General features: G+C 40.6%; 2 protein-coding genes across 2 annotated transcripts in view; one reads left to right on the plus strand and one right to left on the minus strand.

Annotated features, from left to right (window-relative positions):
- Positions 1-379: 379 nt before the first annotated feature.
- Positions 380-12,233, minus strand: ACADM (acyl-CoA dehydrogenase medium chain). The gene is made up of 12 exons (XM_088537569.1): positions 12,198-12,233; positions 10,017-10,113; positions 9,096-9,193; positions 8,918-8,987; positions 7,188-7,288; positions 7,025-7,105; positions 5,523-5,653; positions 4,202-4,310; positions 3,233-3,373; positions 3,061-3,156; positions 2,071-2,319; positions 380-1,133 (listed from the first exon to the last, which is right to left on the minus strand). Exons 1-12 carry the CDS (start codon positions 12,219-12,221, stop codon positions 1,062-1,064), a joined length of 1,269 nt encoding a protein of 422 aa, XP_088393695.1. The 5' UTR covers positions 12,222-12,233; the 3' UTR covers positions 380-1,061.
- A 7,790-nt stretch (positions 12,234-20,023) lies between these two features.
- Positions 20,024-24,165, plus strand: part of SLC44A5 (solute carrier family 44 member 5) — a 74,326-nt gene continuing 70,184 nt past the window's right edge. Inside the window, exon 1 of the mRNA XM_088537568.1 lies at positions 20,024-20,148. Coding sequence (XP_088393694.1) covers positions 20,112-20,148 — 37 coding nt within the window. The 5' untranslated portion in view covers positions 20,024-20,111. The remainder of the gene's footprint in view (positions 20,149-24,165) is intronic.

A 24,165-nucleotide genomic window follows, 5' to 3' on the forward strand; every position in this document is an offset into this window, starting at 1 on the left:
TAAAATTAAAATATTGAAAACTGAGTGACCATATTTTTTTTTCTTAACATGACAAAAGTATGTTTTTCTCAAAACACTGTTTTGAGAAAAGTTGTCCTTAGCGTTCATCCACAAAGTCTTAAGGCACAAGAAAACAAGCATTTTCTTCATAAATACAGTAGATTTCTCTGAGGCACAGAGAGAAAAGCACCGAATAAAAATTTCTGTCGTTGATAGACTCAAGTGAATAACAAGGTGTCACTGAAAAGAAGCCCTGTTATGCTGTATTTGTTATCAACAAAAACTACCTTTTGTTTATACTGATTCATGGAGGCATGTAATATGCAATCTACTCTTTCAGAAAAATAAGATGATCTTTCTTGTGCTTTATGGGAACATATATTTGTTTTTGAGTGGTCCAGAAGTTAGTATGTAGTCATATTGAAATTTAAAAGAATAGTTTCTAAACCTGCAAAATTACTGTGTTAGCATATTCATAATTATAGGACATGATGACTTGGATGGAATATGCCGCAATATATGATCCTTGGAAGAATCAGAATAGCTTTTTAAAGTAACTGTGTCCCTGAGATTTATTAAATTGATATCCACCTAAACTCCAATGATAAAGCTATAATTTATCTCAGTAGGAGCAAATCTGTATCATTATAAATAATACAGAAGTTCCTAAAATCAAATTACTTGTCACATGTGGAATGGCTTTGCAAACAATAAAAATATTTCTGAATTCCATTCAGTTTTTAAATGTAAATTTTACAGAGAAGGTTTTACCTCTTCCCCCACTGCAAGCCAAAGATTTGAATGAAAAAGCCCAAGTGGGGAAAAGAGAAAAACAATCACTTTGCGGTTCAGACATGCTTTGAAAATATCAGTTTTGTTAGAAATGGAGTGAGGGAGTGGTGGATACTAAAGTAATGCTTAATATTGTACAGAATAATAAGATTTTGAAGGGAAAGTATTTTTTCCACACCTTTTTAATTATACTGACAAAGGCATTAACATCCTCATCTTCGGAGAGCACAGAATGGAACAGCAGCGTCAGACACTTTGGATACCTTTTTTTAAGCCATAAATTTGCCAACATATTCACGAGCTATGATGATCCTCTGAATCTGAGCAGTTCCCTCATAAATCTGCAATGTAGAATGGCAATAATGTTACCTATGACCTTACAGATCCTGGTCCACAAGCTTTCCTTGATATCTGTTTTGTTACATTTTACCTAGTCACTTTTAAATGTCAGAAAGGGGTGAGAGAAGGTAAAAAGTTACTAGTTCTGTTAAACAGAAGATGTTCTTGTTGAATAAAGTACTACAATACTGTATACAAAAAAAAAGTAATATGGAATAATGTCTTGGCAATAATAATACAGATAAAGATCTGGGGATTATGTGGGCTAAACATGAGTAAATATGAACTTTAGTTTGTTCTGGAAAACTGCTAAAAGGGATGTGAGAAGAACATAAAATGTAGGCATTACCAAGGGCGATCATTTTTTTTCTGTATACAGCTGTATGTAACAAGTAGAAGTACGTAATTTGCAACAGCCATTATTTGGACTGGATGCTGGAGTACGGGAAAAGCGTAGCTATAGTCAAGCAAAGGTCAGCAATACACAGGGGTGCCCAGCCAAGGATTTCAATCATTGAAAGTTTTCAAGAACAGCATTACACACAAACCATCCCTCTCCCTGGCAACTTGTTCGTCTGTGTTACTGCAAAGCAAGCATTGGTATTTGGACCAATGTTTTCTACAGCCTCTTTTCTAAGAGTTCAAGAGCTTTGAAATGAATAGTCCAAGAATTTGAAAGATTTGCACTTCAGAAAAAAAGCATTAAATATATTTTTCTTATATTTGTAGCTTTTACTTGAAGTTATTGATCTAGTGCAAATACTTTTGTATGCAAGAGTTTGCCTGATTTTAATGCCTCTTTCTTAAATTGAATGATTACTTCTTTCATCCTAAAAACATTTTATATGTGTACATCATGATTTAAAATAAGTAGCCATTAGCTTATTTTATGCACAATTTATGTATTATGTTAAATATCACATTCTTTCTTTTACTTACATGGTAGATTTTAGCATCCCTCATTAGCTTTTCTACAGGATACTCAGTATTAAATCCATTTCCTCCAAAAATCTGTACTGCATCTGAAGCTACTTGGTTTGCAGTGTCACCTGCAAATGCCTTTGCAATGGAAGCATAGTAGGTATTCTTGTGACCAGCATCAACTTCCCATGCGGCTCTTTGGTAAGCCATCCGAGCTAGTTCCACTTTCATTGCCATTTCAGCAAGCATGAAAGACACTGCTTGGTGCTACAAATGATGAAATAAACCAGGTTAACATTGCCTACCTAAAATCTATGACAATCAAGAGAAATAGAGCTTTCTTAATACAGTGATCACATCAGCAACATCAACAAATTCTGCTTGAGGACTCCTACAGAATATATAGACCAGGCTCTTATATCTGTATGTTGAATTAAACTTACTTCAAATAGACTTCAAAGTTTTAGATTCTAAAATCCATTTAGTCACGAAGACTGAGATTTAAATTACAAAGTTAGCTTTTTTTGAGGTCTAGATTATAGCTTGATGTCCTTCAAAATTGAAAGCAGTGTATTGGTATTAATCCTGTGCATTTCTCTCATACTTCAAACAGAAAGATGGGATCAGCTTTTCCTTTGCTGAAAATCCCCGTGCATCAACACTGAAGAATTTAAATAGGTTATGATAGTACAGGACTTCCATTTTGGGGGGAGAAGGGGGCGATTTTTCTTTGTGATAGTATCAACATCATCATCATCATCATCAATAAGTTAAAAAAATCCTGGAGTTACTGCATAGTTGGTTGCATTTATATGACGCTCACCTATATTTCTGAAAACTCAGCCAATGGCAGAGATAAAATGGTTCACACGTGCTGGAAATCAATGAACAACCTTGAAAATTCAAGAGCAGTATATCTTGTGTGAAAACATAGCTCTTTCTATATATACATGCATATATATATATATTTATGTATATTTAACTTACTTCTATGTATATTTAACTTACTTCAACAATTGCTTTCCCAAAAGTTTTTCTCTCTAAAGCATATTTAGTAGCTTCATCCAGTGCTCTCTGTGATAAACCAACAGCACCAGCTGCTACCTGCATTAAATATAACACAGAGTAAAAATCAGAAATTCCTATTGCATTTTACAAGCAAGATATTTCTGATACTTACAGGAGGCCTGGTCTTATCAAAAGCTCCCATTGCAATTTTAAAACCAGCTCCCTCAGCTAGTAGTACATTTTCCTTTGGGACTCTCACATCTTCAAAGACAATACCTCTCGTATCTGAGCATCGCTGACCCATATTGATTTCCTGAAAAGGGTGTTAACAGAAGTGAAACTAAATTGGATTCTTTCAAGGTATAACATATCTTCATAATTCAGTTTACTCAAAGCATAAAGTAAGCTTTTTTCCCCAAACATCTCTGTTTCATCTAAAAAACATATCTATAACAAATACTATTTTTGCATTTACAGACCCACATGCCTTTAATTTGTCTATGGTGAGCTGTTAACTTTACTCTTATATGAAGTAACTGTAATCACTCTTGTTATTTTTCTCTAGTTCAATTACATCTTTTGAGATGGGAGAGGAAAAAAGTGATGAACCTAAAATACAGGCAGTAGTGAAATATTCTACTATAGGCAGATAAATAAATCAGCTTTTCACTTTTCATATTTTCATCTGCCTTTACTAGTGTTCAATGTCAGCTTTTGCCTGCTACTAAAAGTTGCTTTTTTGAGAGAGAACTACTGCTTCCTTGGGCAGCAGTAACTTAAATTAATTGTGCATTTACTTACAGCTGAAGTTGTCTACTTTGCTTCTCATCCTCATAAGACACACTATTTTTCATTTATAATTAACCACTAGGCAATGAAGTGGTTCTCAAAGATTCTTTTGCAGCTGTTCAAAGTCATCATTAGAATACTCTGAATACTATCTTTCTGAATAATAAAGTTAGTTCTAATTAGAAGTATGCTTTATGAATAGTCTGTTTTGAAAATAAAAACATCATTACATGTGATCATATTTAAATGTTCAGCTGCATAATAGTCTTTTTCTTTATTGGGTATTTGTTGCATTATTGTTTTAGAAGTGAATAATAATGCTGGTCTGTCAAATAAAAGATACACTCTTCACCTTTCTTCCGATTTGGATTCCAGGGCTATCTGCTTCTACAATGAATCCAGTAAAGGCTTTGCTTGCAGGAGTTTTTGGGTCTGGACTGGTACGAGCTAGCAAAAAATACCTAGTGTAAAACAAAGAAGAGGACCTCAGTTTGTCTGCACAATTAATAATCAGATATTTTTTAACAGGTTAAATGTTTCAGTGTACTTTTCCAGCATAGGAAAAGTACAATTTCCATCAAGAAGTAAGCAGCCCTTCTTTCTTGTCTCTTCTAGAAATAAACTGAGGGGGAGCATAAGAGAGTAAGTTTCAGTACAAGTCTTACTGCAAAATTCAAGTTTTAATAAAATTTCTTTAGCTCAACACACAAAAATTGTCCATCTTGTCCTTGTACTATCATGTAAGTCTTTATGATATCACCAACTTCAGGAATTAGTACAGAAAAAAATCTATTAGATGAATTCACAGCATATACATAAAAATAATAAATGCTTAGGAAATACATTCTGCTGTGCAAAATTTAGGTTATCACCTAATCCCAAAGAAGATCTTAATTTTATTCTTCTAATGTAAGTTCTGAACAAGTAATTCTGTTAGAAATTAAACAGTAGTAAATCACAATTTTGGTTTTCAGTGATGTCAAAAGACATGCTAGATTCTCCTTGATGGTCCAGCATTGAACGAGAAAGTGAATAACGAGAAAATGGAGATTTATAGATACAATATTTACAGTAAAGTTCTTTCACTTAAACAAATGTATACAGTGGAGATGAACATGATATCATGTGAGCCATGATGAAAGAGACCTATACTTTAAAGTGCACTGCTGCAGTACTATCTGGATTCTTTGCTGGTTAGAAAATGTTTTCCCTTAAAAAAGTAAAATGTAGCACAACTGAGCAGCGTTTCCAGCTTCACTACAATGACATGTTTAGAGCAGAATCATAAGGAACTGATCTCATACCTACAAAGCAAGGTAACTTGTAATATGAGCCTCTTAGGGTAATTTGTGACTTAAATCTTTCTGCTGCTGTCTTCCAGTGAAGAAAAGACAGAATTACTTTTATTTGATAGCAACAATACTTGAGCACTTTTGAATGGACTGTTGTCATCTGTCAGTTTCCTTTTTAGGTTTTGTACAGGATAGAGATTGCAGTCTTACACCTTGTCCTGAGCTAGTTACAGGTTACAGTGCAATGGGATAAAACACAGTGAACCTCCAGATTTTTTAATAGAGGTATTTAAAAAAACACAGGTATTTTACTTCTGGAGAAAAATAAACAATATAGAACAGAACAGCATAGAATGTAACATGAGTTAACAGCTCACACACCAGTTAGCTTTTCCACCATTTGTGATCCACATCTTCTGGCCATTAATAACATACTCGTCTCCTTTTTTCTCAGCCTTTGTTTTTATACCAGCCACATCTGAGCCTGCTACGGGCTCTGTTACACAGTAGGCCTAAAAGAAAATAAAATGCAAAATCTTGAATAATGCGGAAGCTACATGTTTCAGTTACCATAAATTTTAATAGACTACATGCACAAAAACAATCTGAAAAAGTTTTAAAAGAACTGTATGGTAAAAAAGCACAAAACTTTGCAAGTATATTATAAAGATGCTATTAAAAAAAAGGAAAATATTTTGATAGGTTTTGATAGGTTTAAAATGAATTGCTGTGCAATACTGAGGAGTATGAAAAGAAAGCCTGTATTTTTTGAAGGAACATCAAGATATCAAATGACATGTATAGCTAGAATATTTTTTGAACTTTAATATTGTCTTTGTATTCTTGCTGTCATATAAATTTTTCAAAACATTTTAAACATTTAAAAACATTTGTAAAATACATTGTTGTTGTCATGAGGCCTGAGATGTTCATATAAAAGGAAACAGGAAAAAGGAAACAATGCAACCGCACTGTGAAGCAGCTAATTTACACCCATTACAAGCTAACAGACACTTGAAGCCTGTGCTCAGCCATCTGCTGACACAGTGATTTTCCCAAGGACTGGAGAGACTTACTGGCCTGTCAACTTAGGATGGATTGTCCCTTGACCTCATTTTAAGTTAGGCATACTTGCTTTTCTGTAGTTCTCAGAAACTGGAATCTTTCACTAGGAATACTTTTAGTAAAGTTTGCATGGAAGTTTGACTTTTGGCTTCTACATACAGTATACCAATTCTAGATAATAGGAGAACAGAGTTGTTTTACACTGTCTAGACATCCATTATAACAAAAATAACTGTGTATAAATAATGGAAGAATACTTGTAGAATGAGATTGGGATAACTGGACACCAGTGTCCAGACACCATTCTGTGACCCTTACTAAGTCTTCACTTCCTCATGTTTTACAAACTCATTTATGAAAGCTCTATCTCTTTAAAATCTGGAAAGAAGAGCACAGAGTAACATTTTATGTTACTGTATTCTTCTAAAATAGCACTTTATGAGGCTTAGATGTTCAGATTTTAATGTACTGGACACAAACCTTTTCTTCTTTCCATGTAACAAATTGTGCTTGTATAATGATTAAGTGTCAGAAATAGATTTTAATTTCTATTAGAGTTTCTGCTCACATAAGCCTAGTATTTTCCTAATCTTCTACTTCTCCTCTTGAAAGGGAAATAAAAGGTATACATTTTTGTAAATGACCTAGGATGGTTTTGATGAATACATTTCTATATATCCCGTTACTTTCAGTAAATGTCATTGTTTATTTACAAACCATGATGGGCTCAGTTGTGACTGGATGTCAGTGTTTTCTTCAAAAATAAATATCATTTAGTGTGGTTTAAGAACATTCCACAATGTAGCAGTCATACTCACACACATCAACGGTTCCTCTGTCAGTCTTCCTAAATATTTCTTCTTTTGCTGATCATTTCCTGCAATGATTAGTGGCATTTGCTGAAAGAAAGTATTTAGACCATTAGTTTGTCTTTGTCAAGTGCACAGACTCAATGAGGGTAAGAAAAGATGGAACTCTCACCCCTAGGCTATTTGCTTCAATGGCAGTTTGGACTCCTGTACATCCATAAGCTATCTCTTCTGTAACAAGGCATGTTTCAAAGCAGCCAAGGCCAAGTCCACCTAGAGTTGAAATATTTCATTGACTAAAATGAGCTCAAAGGGTAACATATTAATGATTTACACAAATTAATTATCAAAACCTTTATTCCCCAAACATTTAACTGCATACTGTGCTTGACTAGACAGTCCCATGTAAGCTTTTCAAATAGAGTCTTGTCGGAATAGCAACAATGATTTTAAAAATACACTTCGTATTTCCAGGGTTACTGCATGATTACGTAGGACAAGTTGCACAGATGGCAAGAATGTACCACTAGAGTTTTTTGACTACTTGATATTTGAGAATTTCCCTAAGAGATCTTAGGGAACAGAGACAAGGCCATAAGGGATCCTAAGCTCCAGCAGCACTTAGGAATGAAAAAAAAAAAACAAACAAAAAAAAACACCCAGCCAGTAACCGGTTTCTGATAGAGGTCAACACTTTAGGAAGAACATAGAAAGTCAACTGTCCAGTAATGCTTCTTCAGAATATTTTCCCCACACTTCAAAGGACTTCCTCAGTCAAGAGTGGTATCTGCATTAGAATAACCCTTGACAGATTTTTTTTCCTTAGGTTCAAAAAGGAACGGAGCAAATGAACACAGGTAAAATTTTAGCATCAACATTATCCAGTGGCAATGACTTTCACAAATTAACTGTATTGTGTGTAGAATCATCTCCTTTTTTTTTTTTTCTGAACCTGCAGTTCAGAATATATCATTTTATCTGTGAAGTCAGGATTTATTCTTCCCCTTCTTATATGCATGAGTTCCTACCTTGAATTTCATCTGCCACTTCAACACTCAGTTTCAGACCTTCATCAATTCTTCATACCAGCTCATCTTTAGTACACTGAATAACTTACTATTATCAGTAAACTCAATCACCTCACTATTGACCTGCCTTTTTAGATTATTTATAGATATTCCGAATAGCACAATACCCAGCAAAATTCAGCTAATGATTCTTCACTTGCAAAAACATGGCTTTCCAAATACCTTCTGCAAGTTGAAGCACATTGTAAGAAACTCAGGTCCCTTGTTTACACACTTATTAGTTACCTCAGAGAACTGCCTTCATTTTTTGAGGCATTGTTTCCCTGTACAAAAATCCTTTCAGCCGTGAGCTTTTCTAGAATCTGTGGGTAAATAAAGGTGTTCTTTTTGTTCCTTTGATAGGAAACACACCTCTGGTAAGTCTCCCCAAATAAGGGTCTGCTATGGAAACTCCCCCCCCCCCTTTTTTTTTCCATGGTGAGTATGAGGCATATACCAAAGCACATCTGTACTCTGTATCATTTTAGCTAGAAAACCGTTCTCCTGGAATAAACTCTTAAATTGTTCTAATCTGTGTCAAAGACTACATCAAAATATGACCTTGTAATTACTCTGCCTAATCAACTGATAAAAGTACACCATGGGAACATTAGGAGGTTGTAATCATGGTAGAGAATCTGTTCATAAGTCATCATCTCTCTAATCTGTATCCTGATTACATCCACACCTAATAACACCTTATGTGTCAACCTACTTACTGATTAAATTTAGTTTATTTGAGTATGCAACTGTTTACTGTATTCAGAATCCATAATTATACATGCAAATCTGTCTAATGTTCTTTGTTTATAGATTAAAAGGAACATTTACTTACCACAGCTTTCTGGTATGTGTAAATTTATGAGACCAAGTTCCCAAGCCCTTTTTATGAGCGGAAAAGGATACTGCAATATAAGGGGAAAATCACCTTCTTATTTATCTCAGTTACCATTTAAATTTTTGCGTTTGTTAAGATATATATGTATTCTCCCCCTACAATGTGGTAGGTTTACCTCGCCGGTTTTGTCATATTGTGCTGCAACAGGAATAATTTCCTCCCTAGCAAATTTACGAGCAGTAGCTTGAAACTCTTTCTGTTCATCACTGAGCTCTAAAAAAAAAAAAATAAATAAATAAAGAAGTCACAAGTTCTGTATTATCTTTCATTTTGCCAGCTGTAAGAACTAAAAGAAAAGGAATACAAGCCTCACTTCCTACTAGGACAACCCAATTCACCACTTCCTCAGCCTCTCCAAGAAGCAACAAAATTCAGCTATATCCTTGCAGAAAACCTTCACCGGGACCTATAATACACTTTGTCAGAAATAACTATCTATAACATACTGAAAATAGAATAGAATGAATGATGTAACTTAAATGTATTACAAAACGAAGGATGAAGAATGCTGTGGATGGAGGAAGAGGAGGCAGATGCTACTTCCTTATTTTAAGATTCTGACTATTCAGTGTGAAATATCTAGGTGCTGTCTCACTAAATGTGCTTTGCACATATAACATGCCAAGAATAGGTTGAATTTCTCTATGAGAGAGACTGTGTAGGTTTACAAGCCCCAAAACTGAGAGTGAAAATATTAGAATACTTTATTGTTAGAGGGAAGTTCTTCTTTAACCCTGTTCAAGTAAGACTACAAAGTTATTTAACATCTTCAAGAGCCATGTGAGTTAATTATTCAAAGCCAATTCAGCAGTAGAAATGGTTAAAAACAAAAGAAGAATATCTTACAAATATTAACACATACTTGACTTCTCTGAGTTGGAAAAGTCGTATTTTTCAAACTTTTTAAATGAACAAAAACCTGTTTAAAATGAACAGCTCCCTTCTAAATCATACTGAACTGCAATATAGTTATTTTTTTCTGACTCTGCAATTTCTCATTTATTGCTATATTTCTTTCAAAAACTATGATACTTACCAAAGCTAAAGCCACCTCCAGGTTTGCCTTTGTGTAAATTTTGAGCAAGTATTGTCGAATATTGTCTCCATCCACGCCCTGCAACGGCTTGAAGCATCTGTTAAAGACAAAGAACATGGGATGTAAAGACCTTTAGAACTCAAGTCTCCAAAAGCTACCACAAAGACTGCAGCAGATTTTCTTAGAAACAGTACCATGTCAAATATTCATACACTATCTACAATTGATTAAAAAAAAAAAAAAAAAAAAGATTGGCTTAGTTAAGATTTGTAGATAGTGCTCAAGCAAACCAACGTGGAATTCCAGGTGTTAACAGCAGGTATGAGTAAGGTGCTGTATCCACCTCTAAGTGTGCAATTGATCATTTAAAAGTAATTAAGCATAATTATAATACTGCCTCTTTTTTAAAGTACATGTCCACTGGTATACATATACCTAGGAACAAATTTTCTTTGTATCTACACACTAACCAAAACTGATTTTTTTTGCCCAATACTGAATAATCTACTTATCCATGTTTACCTGTGTGCAAATTTAGAGAGATTTTAACAGTCTACAATTGAATCAATGTGTATCAGTGTACTGATAACATTCTGTATTCATATATTTATCAAGGATATTTTCTCTATTATTTTCTAATGACCCTATGTCGTAGACAGTTATTATTCTATTCCACACAGAATACAGAATATATGCAGTTTATTTTTCTTCCTTATATTGATCACAGATTCATTCTCTTTTTCATTGTATGTGCTTACTTGGCCCTTTTTAAAGGCTTAGTGCACGCATTGACTGTTGTAACTATTTGTAGAATGCCTTAATGCTATGCAAAAGCTAGCACCAGATTTCTGCTCAAAAATTATGTCTGAATTTGATTTGAAAAGGTTATTTTATTCCCTTTCTCTCTTTAAGAGCTATCAATCTCTGAAATACTTGGCAAGAGGGGATTGCAGTTTGTACCACGTGAGGATTTGGGTGATTCTCTTGTCTATTCTGTCAGCTTCCCTGAAGTGTTCAGTTCAGGTGGAGCAGCTAGGTATACTGATAAGCTATGGCTAGCGATGCTCAAATGCGACACATATTACCTGTTTGCTGGACTGTTACACGAGCTCTACAAGTATAGAAATAGCACCCATGAAAGTGTTAAAAAAAAAAAACATGGGAATAATCTGCTGTCAGGGAGAGGGCAGGACAGGACCTGGCATGGACATGAAGCAGTCCCGACCACCTCAATGCTGGAGGAACTACAGGATTTGCTCAAAAAGTGCACCTCGCACTGACTGACTCTGAAAAGCAACACTGAAAAGAGCTGCTTGACAGAACTGGCTGCAACACGTCAGGAGGGCGACCTGGAAACCCCGGTGTCCTGCGGGGCGCATCGCCTGGTGGCTCCGCTGCCTAAAGCACTGTTTGGTCTCTGAAACAAGGGGCCGGGCACGCATGCCCGGGGCGGCGCATGGGCAGGCGCCCAGGCCATGGCGTGGGGGCATCTGACAGGAGGCAGCTGCGGCCGCTCCAACTCACCTCCTTCTGACTCACAAGGGGCTCCAGAAAGGGGGACCAGAAAAGGGTTGGTGGGGGTCAGAAAAAAATGGTGCCACTCGTGCTTATTTTCTAGCTTGAAGCTCACTTTTTAATTTAGGTGAGAGTATCAGCACTTATGGAAAACATCTTTTATTACTGCGCATACGAAAAGCCTCAGGAGAGCGCAGCCCAGTCCATTCAGGAAACGCACCGTACAAAACACGCATCTTAAGCCCAGGCTCCTCCGCTTGAGCTCGAGCTAGAAGCGGGGCAGGACCGCGCGGCTGGGGGGCTGCTCCGGGCACCGCTCTGGGGCGCAACCACCCGGCCAAGCTTTCAAGGACGGACGGAGGAGCCCTCCAGGCCACGGAGCTCCCGCGAAGCCCGCCAGGCCCGCGCCCGGCAGCCCGTCGTCCTCCCGCCGTGACCGGCAGCCAAAGGGCCGTCGCCCGCACCTCACAGCGCCGCAGCCCAGCCCGCTCCGGTCTAGTCTAATCCGACCCCGTCGGGTGAGCTCGGGTCCCACCTGGCCAGATCCGCCCGTCCCGCCTTCCGCCGCCTGGGCGCCTGCCCCCCGCTCGGCCTCGCCTCGGCTCGGCTCGGCTCGGCGGAAGCCAGCGGTGCCGCCCGCGGTCCCGTCCCGTCGCCGCCACTCACCGAGGCCGTCCTCAGCACCGACATGTTGGCGCGGCGGCGGCGGACGCTCCCTGCGGGGCCGGGGGCCGGGGGCCGGGGGCCGGGGCGGTGCTCCCTCGGGGCGGGGCGGCTCCGCCGGCGGAGGCGGGGCCGCTCGCGGCCGTGCGCGGGGCTCCACCGTGCCGCCAGCCCCGGGGAGCGCTGGCGAGGCCGCGGCGGCCTGCCCCGTCGTCCCAACTTGCCGAGGCCGCGGCGGGCCGGCCGGCGGGGACTGCTGCGGTCACCGCGCGAAGGGACGGAGCTTGCTGTGTGCCCCGTAGCCCCAGCGGCCGCTCGGGCAGCGGCGGGCCCGGGCAGGCGGGCCGGGCCGCGCGCTCCCGCCGCGGGCCGTTGCGCAGATGCGCGCGCAGAGCCGCCCCGAGCGACGCGACGCGACGCGCTGGTTCAGGCCTCTGTGAAGCGACGCCCTCAGGGGAAAGGGTTACTGCATAACAGTTAATGGTTACTTAGGGGCCTCCGTGAGCAACATTTTTTTCGGTATAAAATTTAAACTTTGTTAAAGCTGAATTCTGGATAATATTTTATTTTGTGTAACAGTTAAATTGTGTGGTCCCATTTTTTTAACACCATTGTTACATTTTTTTTTTTAAGCCAACAGCTGTGCGTAGTTACTGAGCACTTCATATAAAACATAAACACTCCTGGCAGGAAATCAAGTTACTTTTTGGCATATGTGGCTCTGGGTTGATAAAACCTGGCTGTGCTCTTGCATGGGTTTTGCTGGTGTAGCTCCAGGTCTTTACAGAATGGGGGCATGTAAGCAGTGCTGACTTAGCGCACAGACTAATGATTTTTTTTCATTCCCTGGTCATCAGTTTTTTTCCTGTACTTTAAGGATTGTTCAATGAAAGTTATGAGCATAAAGTATAATTTTGTCTTATTGGAATATTTTACAAATATTTTTGTATATTTGGCCTGTTTTAAATTGAAAGTACACTAGACCACTAGCTTATGTAATCACAGGGCTTTTAAACACCAGCACTAAGGTCTGTGTTCAATTCGAATACAGGCTTCTGCTCCATAGATCTTATTTCTTTGGTCTTATTTTTACTAGTAAAAGGTTTTAAGCTTTATTTTTGGTAAGCAGCAAGGGATTTAGTCTGCACAGCCTGTCTGAGACTGCACACAACAAAATTCCAGTGGTGGGTAAGTGCGTTCAACATCTGTACACAAAGCTAATGTAAGGCAGTAATCAGATAGCACAGAGGCAAAGAGCTAGCTTGGAGTTGCACTTCGTAGGGGTGGAACGAATGCGTAAGCACACTCAAGGAATGTCTACATCAGTGAGGAATGCAGACCCATAGGGCTGAATTTGTAGGGTGAAACCATGGGGTGGAAGCTTTCTCAACCTGAGGTTGAACCTGATAAGCTTTTTGAAGAGTTTCTGCTTTGGACTAGACTAAATGCCCTTTAGTGGTGGGAGCGCATTAGATGTACCACTAGGTCCCATCTGCCTGTTTGTTTCATCTGAGAGAAATTCAGTCCGTGTGCTCTGAATCCACTCTGATGTCAACCGAATCCCAGTAAGCCTGGACAATCATGAGATTTGCCTCAGAAGTGCACTCTTCATCTGAACTAAACTGCTCATGGAGACAAATCCTGATGGACCAGTTGCATGAAGCTACCCAATAAAGGAAACTGGAACAGGGATATACCTTAAAATCTGTTGACTTCCAGAGTTTGCCTTATACCAGAAACTTTGCTCCACATGGAAAAAAACTACCTGCCTCTTTAAGACAGGTGTCTATATACTTTCTGGAAGCAAGCTTCTGCGTTAAAAAACAAAAAGAAAACTTCCTGCTACTTCTTGTACTATTGCAGAGGTAAGAGCACTTCTGCTGCTGTTCTTAGTCACCTCTGTTAATAAACGTACAATTGTCTGCTTGTTTGTTTTTTCTCATGACAGACAGAAATAAGGTGCAACTATGCAAGTGGGTTCAGAGAAGGTCCTGTTGGACCTTTAACCGCCTGAGCAGAACAGCAAGCAAAAGGGGAAATAACTGTCTGGTTTGGGGAAAGAGAAGGAAATAGGGACAAGATTGTTACTATTACAGGCAGGAGTAAGCATGGGAGGAAATAAATGGAACTAGGAGGCAAAACGAGTGGCTATTAAGGATCTTGTTAAAGAATAGAATAAATTCCAGAAGGACGGAAGGAGAATGGAAACAAGAAGGTGACATTCAAGGAGTTTCCCAGCAAGGGACAGCAACAACCATGGGCAAGGTACTAGAATCAGTTCTCAATCAAGGTCAGTATTTACTGCGACTTGTTATTATGAAGCTATTCCCTTGCTTGTACTCCCCTGCTTCCCCAAGTTCTTTCCTCACCACTTCTTTTCATATCTCCTGATCAGGAGGTAGATGAATGGGAATGTTTTTTGAGTCAGTCTTGTCAGGAGGGTTGTTATCAATTTGGAGGTGAGAACTTAAAGCACAGGCCACCTTCACTGATGATCTCTGTCTGCCAAGGATCTGGGAAGAGGAGAATACGTCATATTGCAAGCTCACTTGTCCAAGCCTGAACCATTTGAATTTTGAGGATCACTTTAGCAGCTAAAAAAATTTTCACTGTTTTGTGTCTTCCTATCTGTGAAAGCTCAGAAGAAATGAATGCTCACAGAAATGAATGCCCAGATGCAGTGAACACAGCTGTTTGTCAAACATATTTAATACCTGTGCCTCTTGGTATCAGAGTGGTAACTTCATAAAAAATGTCCAAAATGCTGATGTATAACTCTGACATTCAGAGTAATTAAGTACTGTTGCAAGGCTGTCCTTGTTGAATTCCCCCCATTCCAGCAGAGTTAACAATTCTAATGTTTGAATGACATTAGGAATATTGTGTCCGATCAAAGAAAGGCACATTTATATAACGTATATTTTTGGCATCAAGACTTTTGGACAAGTGAAGAAAGATAAACTCTTAAATTGTATCTTATGTGTGTAAATGAACTTATTTCTAAAATTCCGCTTCTTAATGCCCTTACACAAAAATCAGACAACAAAAGTTTACTGAACAAAGTTGTCTGAGGAGGGGAGCAATTGGATGTTTGGAAGACAAATTCTGCATAGAATTTTTGTCAAACTACATAATCCAAAACAGTGTGAAACAGAGCTTAGGAGAAACTGCATATTCCAAAGAACATCAAGTTTTACACTGAATACACTAGTTTTAGAATAGGATCAGAGCTAGCTTTTCTAACCTGTCTGACGTATGTACTTTAACTCCTCTTTATACCTCTGGTCTCCAGAAAAAGAGCTACTAACCAAACCTCCCCACTATTAAAGGGGATAGCAATTGTCAATGTGAATATTACTTTCATGGCCTGAAATTCATTTAAAGATGATTTTATTCTACTAAAATAATTGAATATTAAATAAAATATTAATTAAAAATAGCTACTTTTGACCACAAGTGATACAGGTTGTTTTTGGAATGATACATTTTAGAACAAAAGGGAGCTGGCATGACAAGTACAGTTCTATGGATAGAAAACCAAAATAAGCTTCTATTTTCCAATACATGTAACACCATATAATTAGCTTGGATTGGTCTGCTCTGTTTGGAATTCATGGTACACTTGCAGTACATAAAGTTCAAATTAAATAGAATTTAGAGAGGAAAAGTGACAGTAGGGGGCGCTGCAGAAGGACATTTTCAACCTTTTTTTTTTGGATAAACATTTGAAAATAATGAAAAAATCAATTTCGACTATGCAAAACAATAGCAGTACTGTCTCTTAAGAACCTAAATGCATATACATACTAAAAAGAAACATGTATGTGAGTGTAGACATAAAATGCTATTTTAATAGTAATTTTATTCTAAAACCTGTGTAATTATTTTTAGCAAGTGTAGCAAACAATACCACACAAAGTAAATTCTACCTTAAGGCACAAAGAGGTCAGTTTCCATAATAGATGACAGAACTTGTTCCATGTACTCAGGACAAAATATGATAATTAAAGTTGTTGCATTGCTGCGTGGTGGAGTTCACAAAGACTAACTGCGATTCCAGCCCCATTGAGGTATGTGCAGCGAAGAAGCAGAGACAGATGTGACACTTGCCTTGAAGATGCTGGCGGAAGAAGAAAAGGAGGGGAACGTGGACATCTGGAAGAGAACACCGAGATTTGGCATTCAGATGAGAAGCAAACAGGCCCTTTGCCACACAGCTGATGGTTAAGGTGTATTTTGCTAAGACTGTAGCAGCTGTTGCATTCGAACAGACCAAAGGACCATCTATCACAGTATCCTGTTCATGACAGTAGCAACAGTGGATGCTTAGGGAAGTGACGAAGAACAGAGCATTTTTCAAGCCTACAATAATTCTTTTTTTCATTTTTTTTCTTCCACTCCCCTAAATTTTCAATATAGAAATTTTCTGAGCAGAGGATGATGCCTGTGTATTTAATAACTCGTCAAGGATTTCTCTTTCATACACTTGATTGATTGCTTTTTGAACACACAGAGTGCACCACATATTTACCTACAATATGAAGAATTACTTCAGGAAGTTTATTTCGAACCTGCCCTCTACTGACTTCATCTGTTGTCCCTAACTTCATTTGTTTTGGGACGGATAGTGAACTAACAGTCCAGTGTAGCCCTCCTTGTGTCGATTTTAGAGAAAAATATTATGTTATTGTATGAGTTTTCCAAGCTGAAGAGTCCTTCTTGGGTGCTTTGTAAGGCCTCACCTGGAAGCCATTGAACCTTTTCAATCAGGTCAGCATAGTATTTAGCTCCACAATGTTTTGCTTTTGAGACTAAAGAAATGTAAAAATTCATAAAGTTGTTCTCCATCAGCTTATGTTCTTGCATAAAGATTAAAGCTTTTTCTTTAAGCATCATGCTTACTCATATCTCTGCATGCCATGTATTAGCATGGTAATATTAATTTACCTTGAGTTTGTATTTCTTTCAGTCTCACAATATTCTTCTGCAATTATTCAGATAGACCCTCATTTTTACAATTCAGAATAGTTTTATTACCCAAAATCATCTGCAAAATTTGCCATTCACCATTTCTCTCCTTTTCCAGATCACGTGTGAACACCCAAAACAGCACAAGTCCCAGCACAGATGCCTTTGAGATTCCACTGGTGAGCCTTCCACTATAGCAACTTGCTGTTTGTTCTCAAAATCTTTTTTAAGCATTTAGCGTTGAAAAGACTTTTGTTCTTGCCTTTGTGGCCATTCAGCTTATTTAAGAACTCTTGATTAAGGACTTTGGGAATGCTTTTTGGAAACCAAAGTATTCTGAAAATCGTCTGTATTCCCTCTTCTTCAGGCCTTCTGACTTCTTCAGAGGACTGTGATAGGTCTGTAAGCCCTGATTTCCACTTACAAAAAGTCATATTGACATTTCACCATATATCACACATTACCAATCTGTCTACTAATTCTATAATTTACTGTATTTTCTACTATTTGCGTCATACAGACACCAGGTTTATAAGTCTGCAGATTTCTGGATTTTTCTTAGAAGCCTTTTCAAGTATTTACATACTGTTTGTCACCTTCTAGATATCATTCAGCAGTTGGCTACCTGCTTCTGACTTTTTTTTTAAAAGGATTATTGTTAGTGTCCATGCTTTTTGCAAATTACATTACTGTTCACATACTCTTTTTTGGTCTGCCCTCTTGTGGTTTCACATTTGACCTGCCAAATGTTGTTATCTTTTTTTTTTTTTAATGTGAATACATCTTCCACTCTTCAAAAGATGCTTAATTGTAAAAATCTCCTTTCAGTTTGACAAAGTGACTAAAGAGCTTCCTTTTGCTCTTTCTCAGACCTTTCTCACAAACATGAATGCACAAATACAATTTGCTATGTGCCTCAAACATGCTGTCCTTAAATACTCTCCGAGATACTGTAAAAATTTAAACACACTTTTAGCAGACATTTAGGATTAGTACCTAATGTGCTTCTACTTTAATCCTTGGTCCTGAAAGTCTCAACCTAGTCAAAAAATAGTTCCTCTCCTGGAGGCTTCTGTATTAACTTCTTACTATTATATGTAATTTTATTCTTCAATATGAATCCAAATTTTATATTGTTTATAAACTTTAATGGAAGGAAGGGAGAGAGGGAGGGAGGGAGGGAAGGAGGAAGGACTGCTAGAGTGCATAACAGCTTTTTGTTTTGTTCTGCTTTTGACAAGCGTGTAATGTAAGTGCCTAGTTCTGATTGTCAGCCATAGCTAGCTATCTTCTTAGGCATCCTCTCACCTTTGACTTGAGCTCTGACACTGAAGTTCCTCTATGTCTGGGGTGGGATGTTCTGAACTGTTCTCCTAATCACCTGCCCTGGAATGAAATGGAGATCTCTTCTCAGATAGTGAAGGGTGCCATCCCTTTGCCATACGAGGCCTTTACGCCTTGGTTCCATGTCCTGGAATACAAACAGTTTGTTTCTGGGAACAGGTGCCTTGGGTGGCTAGAGCAGGAACCTGGCTGAACACTGGGCAGAGCTTTGAGTAATGAACTGGGAGTACCTAGAGAAAGCAACTGCTTGGTTTAAAGTTAGGAGAACAAATACATTTTTTCAATTTAAGGCAATGAGTGAAACACTTCCCCATTATTCCTGCCACCAGAAAACACAAAACTCTGTGAGGCTGAGTAATGAGAACAACTGTCCTTAACTCAACTAGCTTAAACCTGGCCTCAGCTGCTAGTGCTCCAACACTTGACAGTACACTGGCTGTGGAGCAGACACACATCCTCACTGCCTCCAAAGCACATGAAGGCATTTTGTTTCCATAGAAAAGAGTAACAGCTTCCATGATCCACACCTATGAATTTACTTATTAATAATGCCATCATATACTTACTTGTGTTGCTGAAGTTTCAGAAGCTGCTTTTTGAGGGATTATATGTGTTTGCAGGCCTTGGAATGCACCTTCCCCTCCAGTCGCTGGCATACAGACAGGTAAGCGACGGCCTGTAGGTGCACCTCTGTCAAGAACTACATGGGGCTATTTCAGAAGACAAACAGCACAAAACATCCTGTGTGCTGAACGCAGTGCTATGTCCATAGCAACAGGCTAACGGACAAGAGTCAGTGTGACACCTGAATAGTGTGTCCTTCTGCTGTAGCAATGATCAGAGCTGTCATGACTGAAAAAGTACCTCAGCAATTGCATTAATTGCTCTTTGAGGGATTATGGCCTCTTCAGATACTGGCAAATTCACCTCTCAAACACCTAGAGCAAGGGGACTGGATGAGAATTAAGGGTCAGTTTAATGACCAACAGCGTAAGCTGGTGCGGACTGAGCGGTGCTACATCCACCTCTGTGCTGAGACTGGACCAGGAGCCGGCCCAGGCGGCTCCAGGGAGGAGGCCGAGCCGCCGCTCGGCTCGCGCAGCCCTGGCGCGCCCCAGCACGGCGGCCGGACAGCTCCGGACCCGCGGGCCCCGCCGCTGGCAGCCGCCTGCGCCGGCGGCCGGGCCCACCGCGACGCGCCTCTCCCGTCGGCCTGCGCCGCGCTCCGCCCGCGGGCGCTGCCTCCTGTCGGCCGGGCCGGGCCCGCACAGGCACCCCGTCACTCCGGAGGTGTCGCCTGGAGCCGCCGGAGCCGGGGGCCGGCCCGAGGCGGGGGCGGCGGCCCGGTGCTGTGGCGGCCCCCGCGCCTGCCCTCGGCGCGTCCCTCTGCCCGCGCCCCCCCGCGCGGCGCCAGCGCCGCCCCCGCGCACGCGTCGGCCGCAGAGGCGGCGGGACCGCGGGGTCAGCGCGGGGCGCAGCAGCGCAGCGGGCGCCAGGCTGCGGCCGCCGCCGCCTCTCATGCCTTCGCGGCAACAAAGAGGGCGCTGAGCGGCGGGCGGAGGCGCCGGGTCCCGGCTGTGCCGGCGCGGAGGGCGCCGCGAGACCATGGCGAGGAAGGGAGACGCCTCCACGTCGCCCTTCGGTAAGCGCTGTGCCGGCGGAGGGAGGCACCGGCGCCCCTGCCCTCCCCGGGCCTGATCGTTCCGCGAATGCGGGCAACGCGCAGCTGCGGGGGTTTGCTCCCCGCGAGGGATGCCGAGGGCGGGCTGGGCCCCCGGGCGCGGGCGGCCGCTCGGGTGCGGGGAGGGCTCCGCTGCCCACAGCCATGGGGGCAGGCAGCACCGGCGCCTCCGCCGCCCCCCCGCCGCGAGCAGGTGCGTTCCCCGCGCTTCGTCCGCGCCTTTCCGGCGGGCAGAGGGCTGCGGAGGGGGCCGGCGGGCGGCAGCTGCGCGCCCGTGGGGAGGGCCGCGCGTTGGGGCGCGCGGCTCTTGCGGCACCGCGAGTCGTGCAGCGCTGACCGCTGGGGCGCGCGGGGGCGATGAGGCGCGAGGCCGTTGGCTCGCGGGGCCGTGGCGTCGCGCGGAGCGCCGGCCGTTGGAGCGTGGGGCCGTTGGGGCCGTTGGGGCCGTTGGTGGTGCGGGCCTCGGGCCGGCTCGGCAAAGCCCGTGCCCGCGGGGTGCTCGGGCGGGCGGCGCTCGCCTGGGCGCCAGGCAGGACGCTGCCCGCCTCCGATGTCTCCCCCGTATCCCGTTCGTTTGCGGCCGGGGAGACCCGTTAGCGCGGTTTCTTGCTCTGTTTGAGGGTGTCACTGCAAAACTGACTGCGATTTCCCAAATGTGTGTGAGATTTCCATGGAAAAAAAAAATCTCCTTTTAATCTGCAAAATGAACATGCCCCTTAGAAACAAGGCTTCTTTTTTGTGTACATCCTGAAAGGCTGTGTGTAATTGGCTAAGTTGTAAAAGCGAGCAACAGTGGTTTGATAAAACTGTCTCTGCTGTGATATCCTGGGCACGTTGTGTAACAAAACTCACTTTTATCATTCACCTCTGCTACGATGGAAAACTTGATCTGCCTAAAGGAAAGTTGATGACTGTGTTACCGACACTTAGGACAATGCTAAATTTTCATTTGTGAAAGTATGGAGCATGCAGAACAGAACTTGATCCTTCTGTACAGTATATCCTGTTGTATTGGACAAATGGTTTTGAAGCTAACCTCAGTGGGATGAAGGCCATAGGTATTCAGCACTGAACACAGAAAGGTAGGCATTCTCAACAGTAGGAATATATATTTTAAAAAGGAAAACATCTCTGGAATAGAGTTCAATAAGTGCTACATAGTCTTCCTCACTTCCCATTTAGGAACAGGAGCACCGTGCTGTGAAAATCATGGGAAAATACTGAGTGTTGTGTTGTCGTAATACAATAGGGATTTACTTTTATTTTTCAGAACATGCTCCTAAGAAAAAAAAGGATGATCCTTTAGTTAGTTGTTTTTTAGATTTAGGGGAAGGGGATAATCTCTCCATATGTCAACTTGCAGTTCTGAAGAATTACACTGACTGTATGTTTCTGACTTTTTTCTCTCTTCTTTTGCATAGGTTGACTTTTATTACTGTAGTAGTCAAGTAGTTGTTCCCATTACTTTTTTTTTAACATCTTTGCCAGTAGCTTGCTATTAGCCTGTAGGTATATTCCACAGAGTACAAGGGGTATTTTCCCCTTGGAACCTCAAGGATTCTTCAGAGTTTCAGAATTTATAAATAACAAAAAATTCTCAAAAATTTTGTTCTGTCAACCTGTGGTATCAATTTAATTCTTTAAGAGAGATATCCTAAGTCAAACCCATGGCTGTTAGGCTTGGCTGCCTTGGTTTTCTCCTGTTTCTCCTATGAAACCATTGGCCATTAGAGTTGGAGTGGCTGCTGGGAGCCTGTGATGCAGGGTAGCGTGGCTGACTGCTGGCGCGAATGTAGAGCTAGGTGAGAGGCTTTGAGCTGGGCACAGGCACTCGGAGGCCTGGGCCTCCTGAGCTCTCTCACAGCTGCGTTGCTTCTCTGCATGAATGGGTGAGAGGGTTCATAAACTCCTTGAAAACAAGCTTCTTAGCAGCTCTGTAAATCCAGGCCACTTCGCTCAGTCTCCGTTAGGAAGCCATGAGCTGTTCTAATGGATAGCTGTCCTAATGTTCTAATTTCTTATAAAGAAATGCAGAGCTGGTTTTGATTCTTTTCTTTTTGTTTGTTTCTTTTGCTTTGCTTTTCTCCATTGAAAATGAATTAAATACAAAGGATTTCCTTAGAACAATCAAGAACAATGATACTGACTTTATCATGGCCAGCAGAGAATTTCTCACTGGGGGGAGGAAAAAAAAAAAGTAATTTCAGCCACCGACATTCAGAGGAAGAATCCTAAAATGAAGTCACTTTTTCTTCATTTTAGATCTGCCCAGCAGGAAGACCACCACTAAAGTAAAGAATTCAAATTACTTATTACTTGATTTTCTCATTATGGTTGATTTTTGAGGTTTTATTTATGTTTTCTTAAGCAAAGTTATATTTTCTTTCTTCTAGCTGCAATATTAAGAGTTGTCATTTGACTGTTGAAAACAATTACTTCTAAATTTATTGCAGAATCAGCCTTAGCAGTGGCATGTATGTTTCTACCATGAGTAATTTGTACAATTGTGAACTGTGGTTCAGCTGTTCACTGAAATCACTGAAGTCTAAATGAAATATGACATTTGTTTTGAAGAAAACTTTTATCACTAGTTTAATAACCAGCATTACTGAGAGGAACTATATGAAAGACCAAATTTTATTACTTTCAACTCAAGTTTAACTAATTTACTTTTGTGTATCTGCAGATCTACATCTTCTCTAAAATAACTGCTTGACTATGTTTTCTTTTGCAAGTGAATACAAATAGTCCTTCAATACATAACTGAGATTCCTCGTTAGTGCTGCGAGGTGGTTATGTCAGTATTGAAATAAATATTTATTTGATAACTGAATCACAGGTTTTGCGCTTGCAGATTGCTTCTGTTTCTGCCTGTAGTTGTGTTCAGATCTCAAGTCTAAGAGGTCTGAAGACCTCAAGTCTTAAGAAAACTGCCAGCAGACAGACCTACACCACTGTTTAAAAAGATGGGCCTGGGTATGAGCTTGCAGACTCTTATAAGACTCCCTCAATCATTTCATGCCAACAAGTCAATGTATTTATTGCTATTTATTTATTTATTTTTAATTAAAAATCTGCTGGTTTCATTTCCCAAATGAGGGAGTTTCTTGTGCTTCCCTTGGAATAGCTTTTCATAAACTAAGAAAGTTTACTAGCAAGATTTGTTATTTCTTGTAATTCAGACTACGTTTTCAATTTATTAATTTCATCTCATTACACTTAGGTACCATTTGGGAACAAAATATCCTCTGCCTAAGGAGAGTGAACAGTTCAGTCATGGCAGCGTTGTGTAATGTGGAAGCTATGGGCTGTTCCACTACTGCAGCTAGAGCCCCCTTAACCATTGCTTGTAAATCCTTGTGTGTTTAAGTAATAGATTGCACCTTCTGAGACTGAAATTTTGTACCAGTGAGACAATCAGTTTAAAGCTGAAATTTATTTCACTTAATGCAGCATTTTTTTTCAGGCTTGAATACGCTCAGGTATGTTAGAATTGTGGGAAACTTGGTTGATTTAAAACTTTCTTTCTCTGATGTAAATTTCTTCTACTTCAGGTTTTGTGATGTGCTTTTTGGGCGCATCAGCACAACCTAGATACAGAACAGATCATTGTCTGAATTTGCCAACTTATCAATCCGACATATGTTGACCATTCATTTTTTTTTACTGTGGAAGTAAATTTAGGCATTTAAAATTCACAGGTGGTAATTACATGAAGGAGAAGGCTGTGTTTTCACTCTAAACTGTGATCAGATTCTGAAAAAAAAAAAGTAATTAAATTGAATTTGATCCTCTGTTCTAAGTTTCCACATTAGAAAATCAATTTTGTGAGCCCCAGAACTCAGGAAGCCTGGGTTCCCGAGCTCCTATCTTGTGGTGAATAGACTTTGCTATCAAAGAGTCTGGAAGCTCTGCTTTTCTGGAGACATTTATACAGCAATCTACTACCCCACTACACAACCACCACCACCAAATCTT

Source organism: Tinamus guttatus, unplaced genomic scaffold (genome assembly GCF_059628265.1).
Source record: "Tinamus guttatus ecotype Peru unplaced genomic scaffold, ASM5962826v1 Tinamus_guttatus_pri_ptg000814l, whole genome shotgun sequence".
In the NCBI taxonomy this organism is placed as follows: Eukaryota; Metazoa; Chordata; class Aves; order Tinamiformes; family Tinamidae; genus Tinamus; species Tinamus guttatus.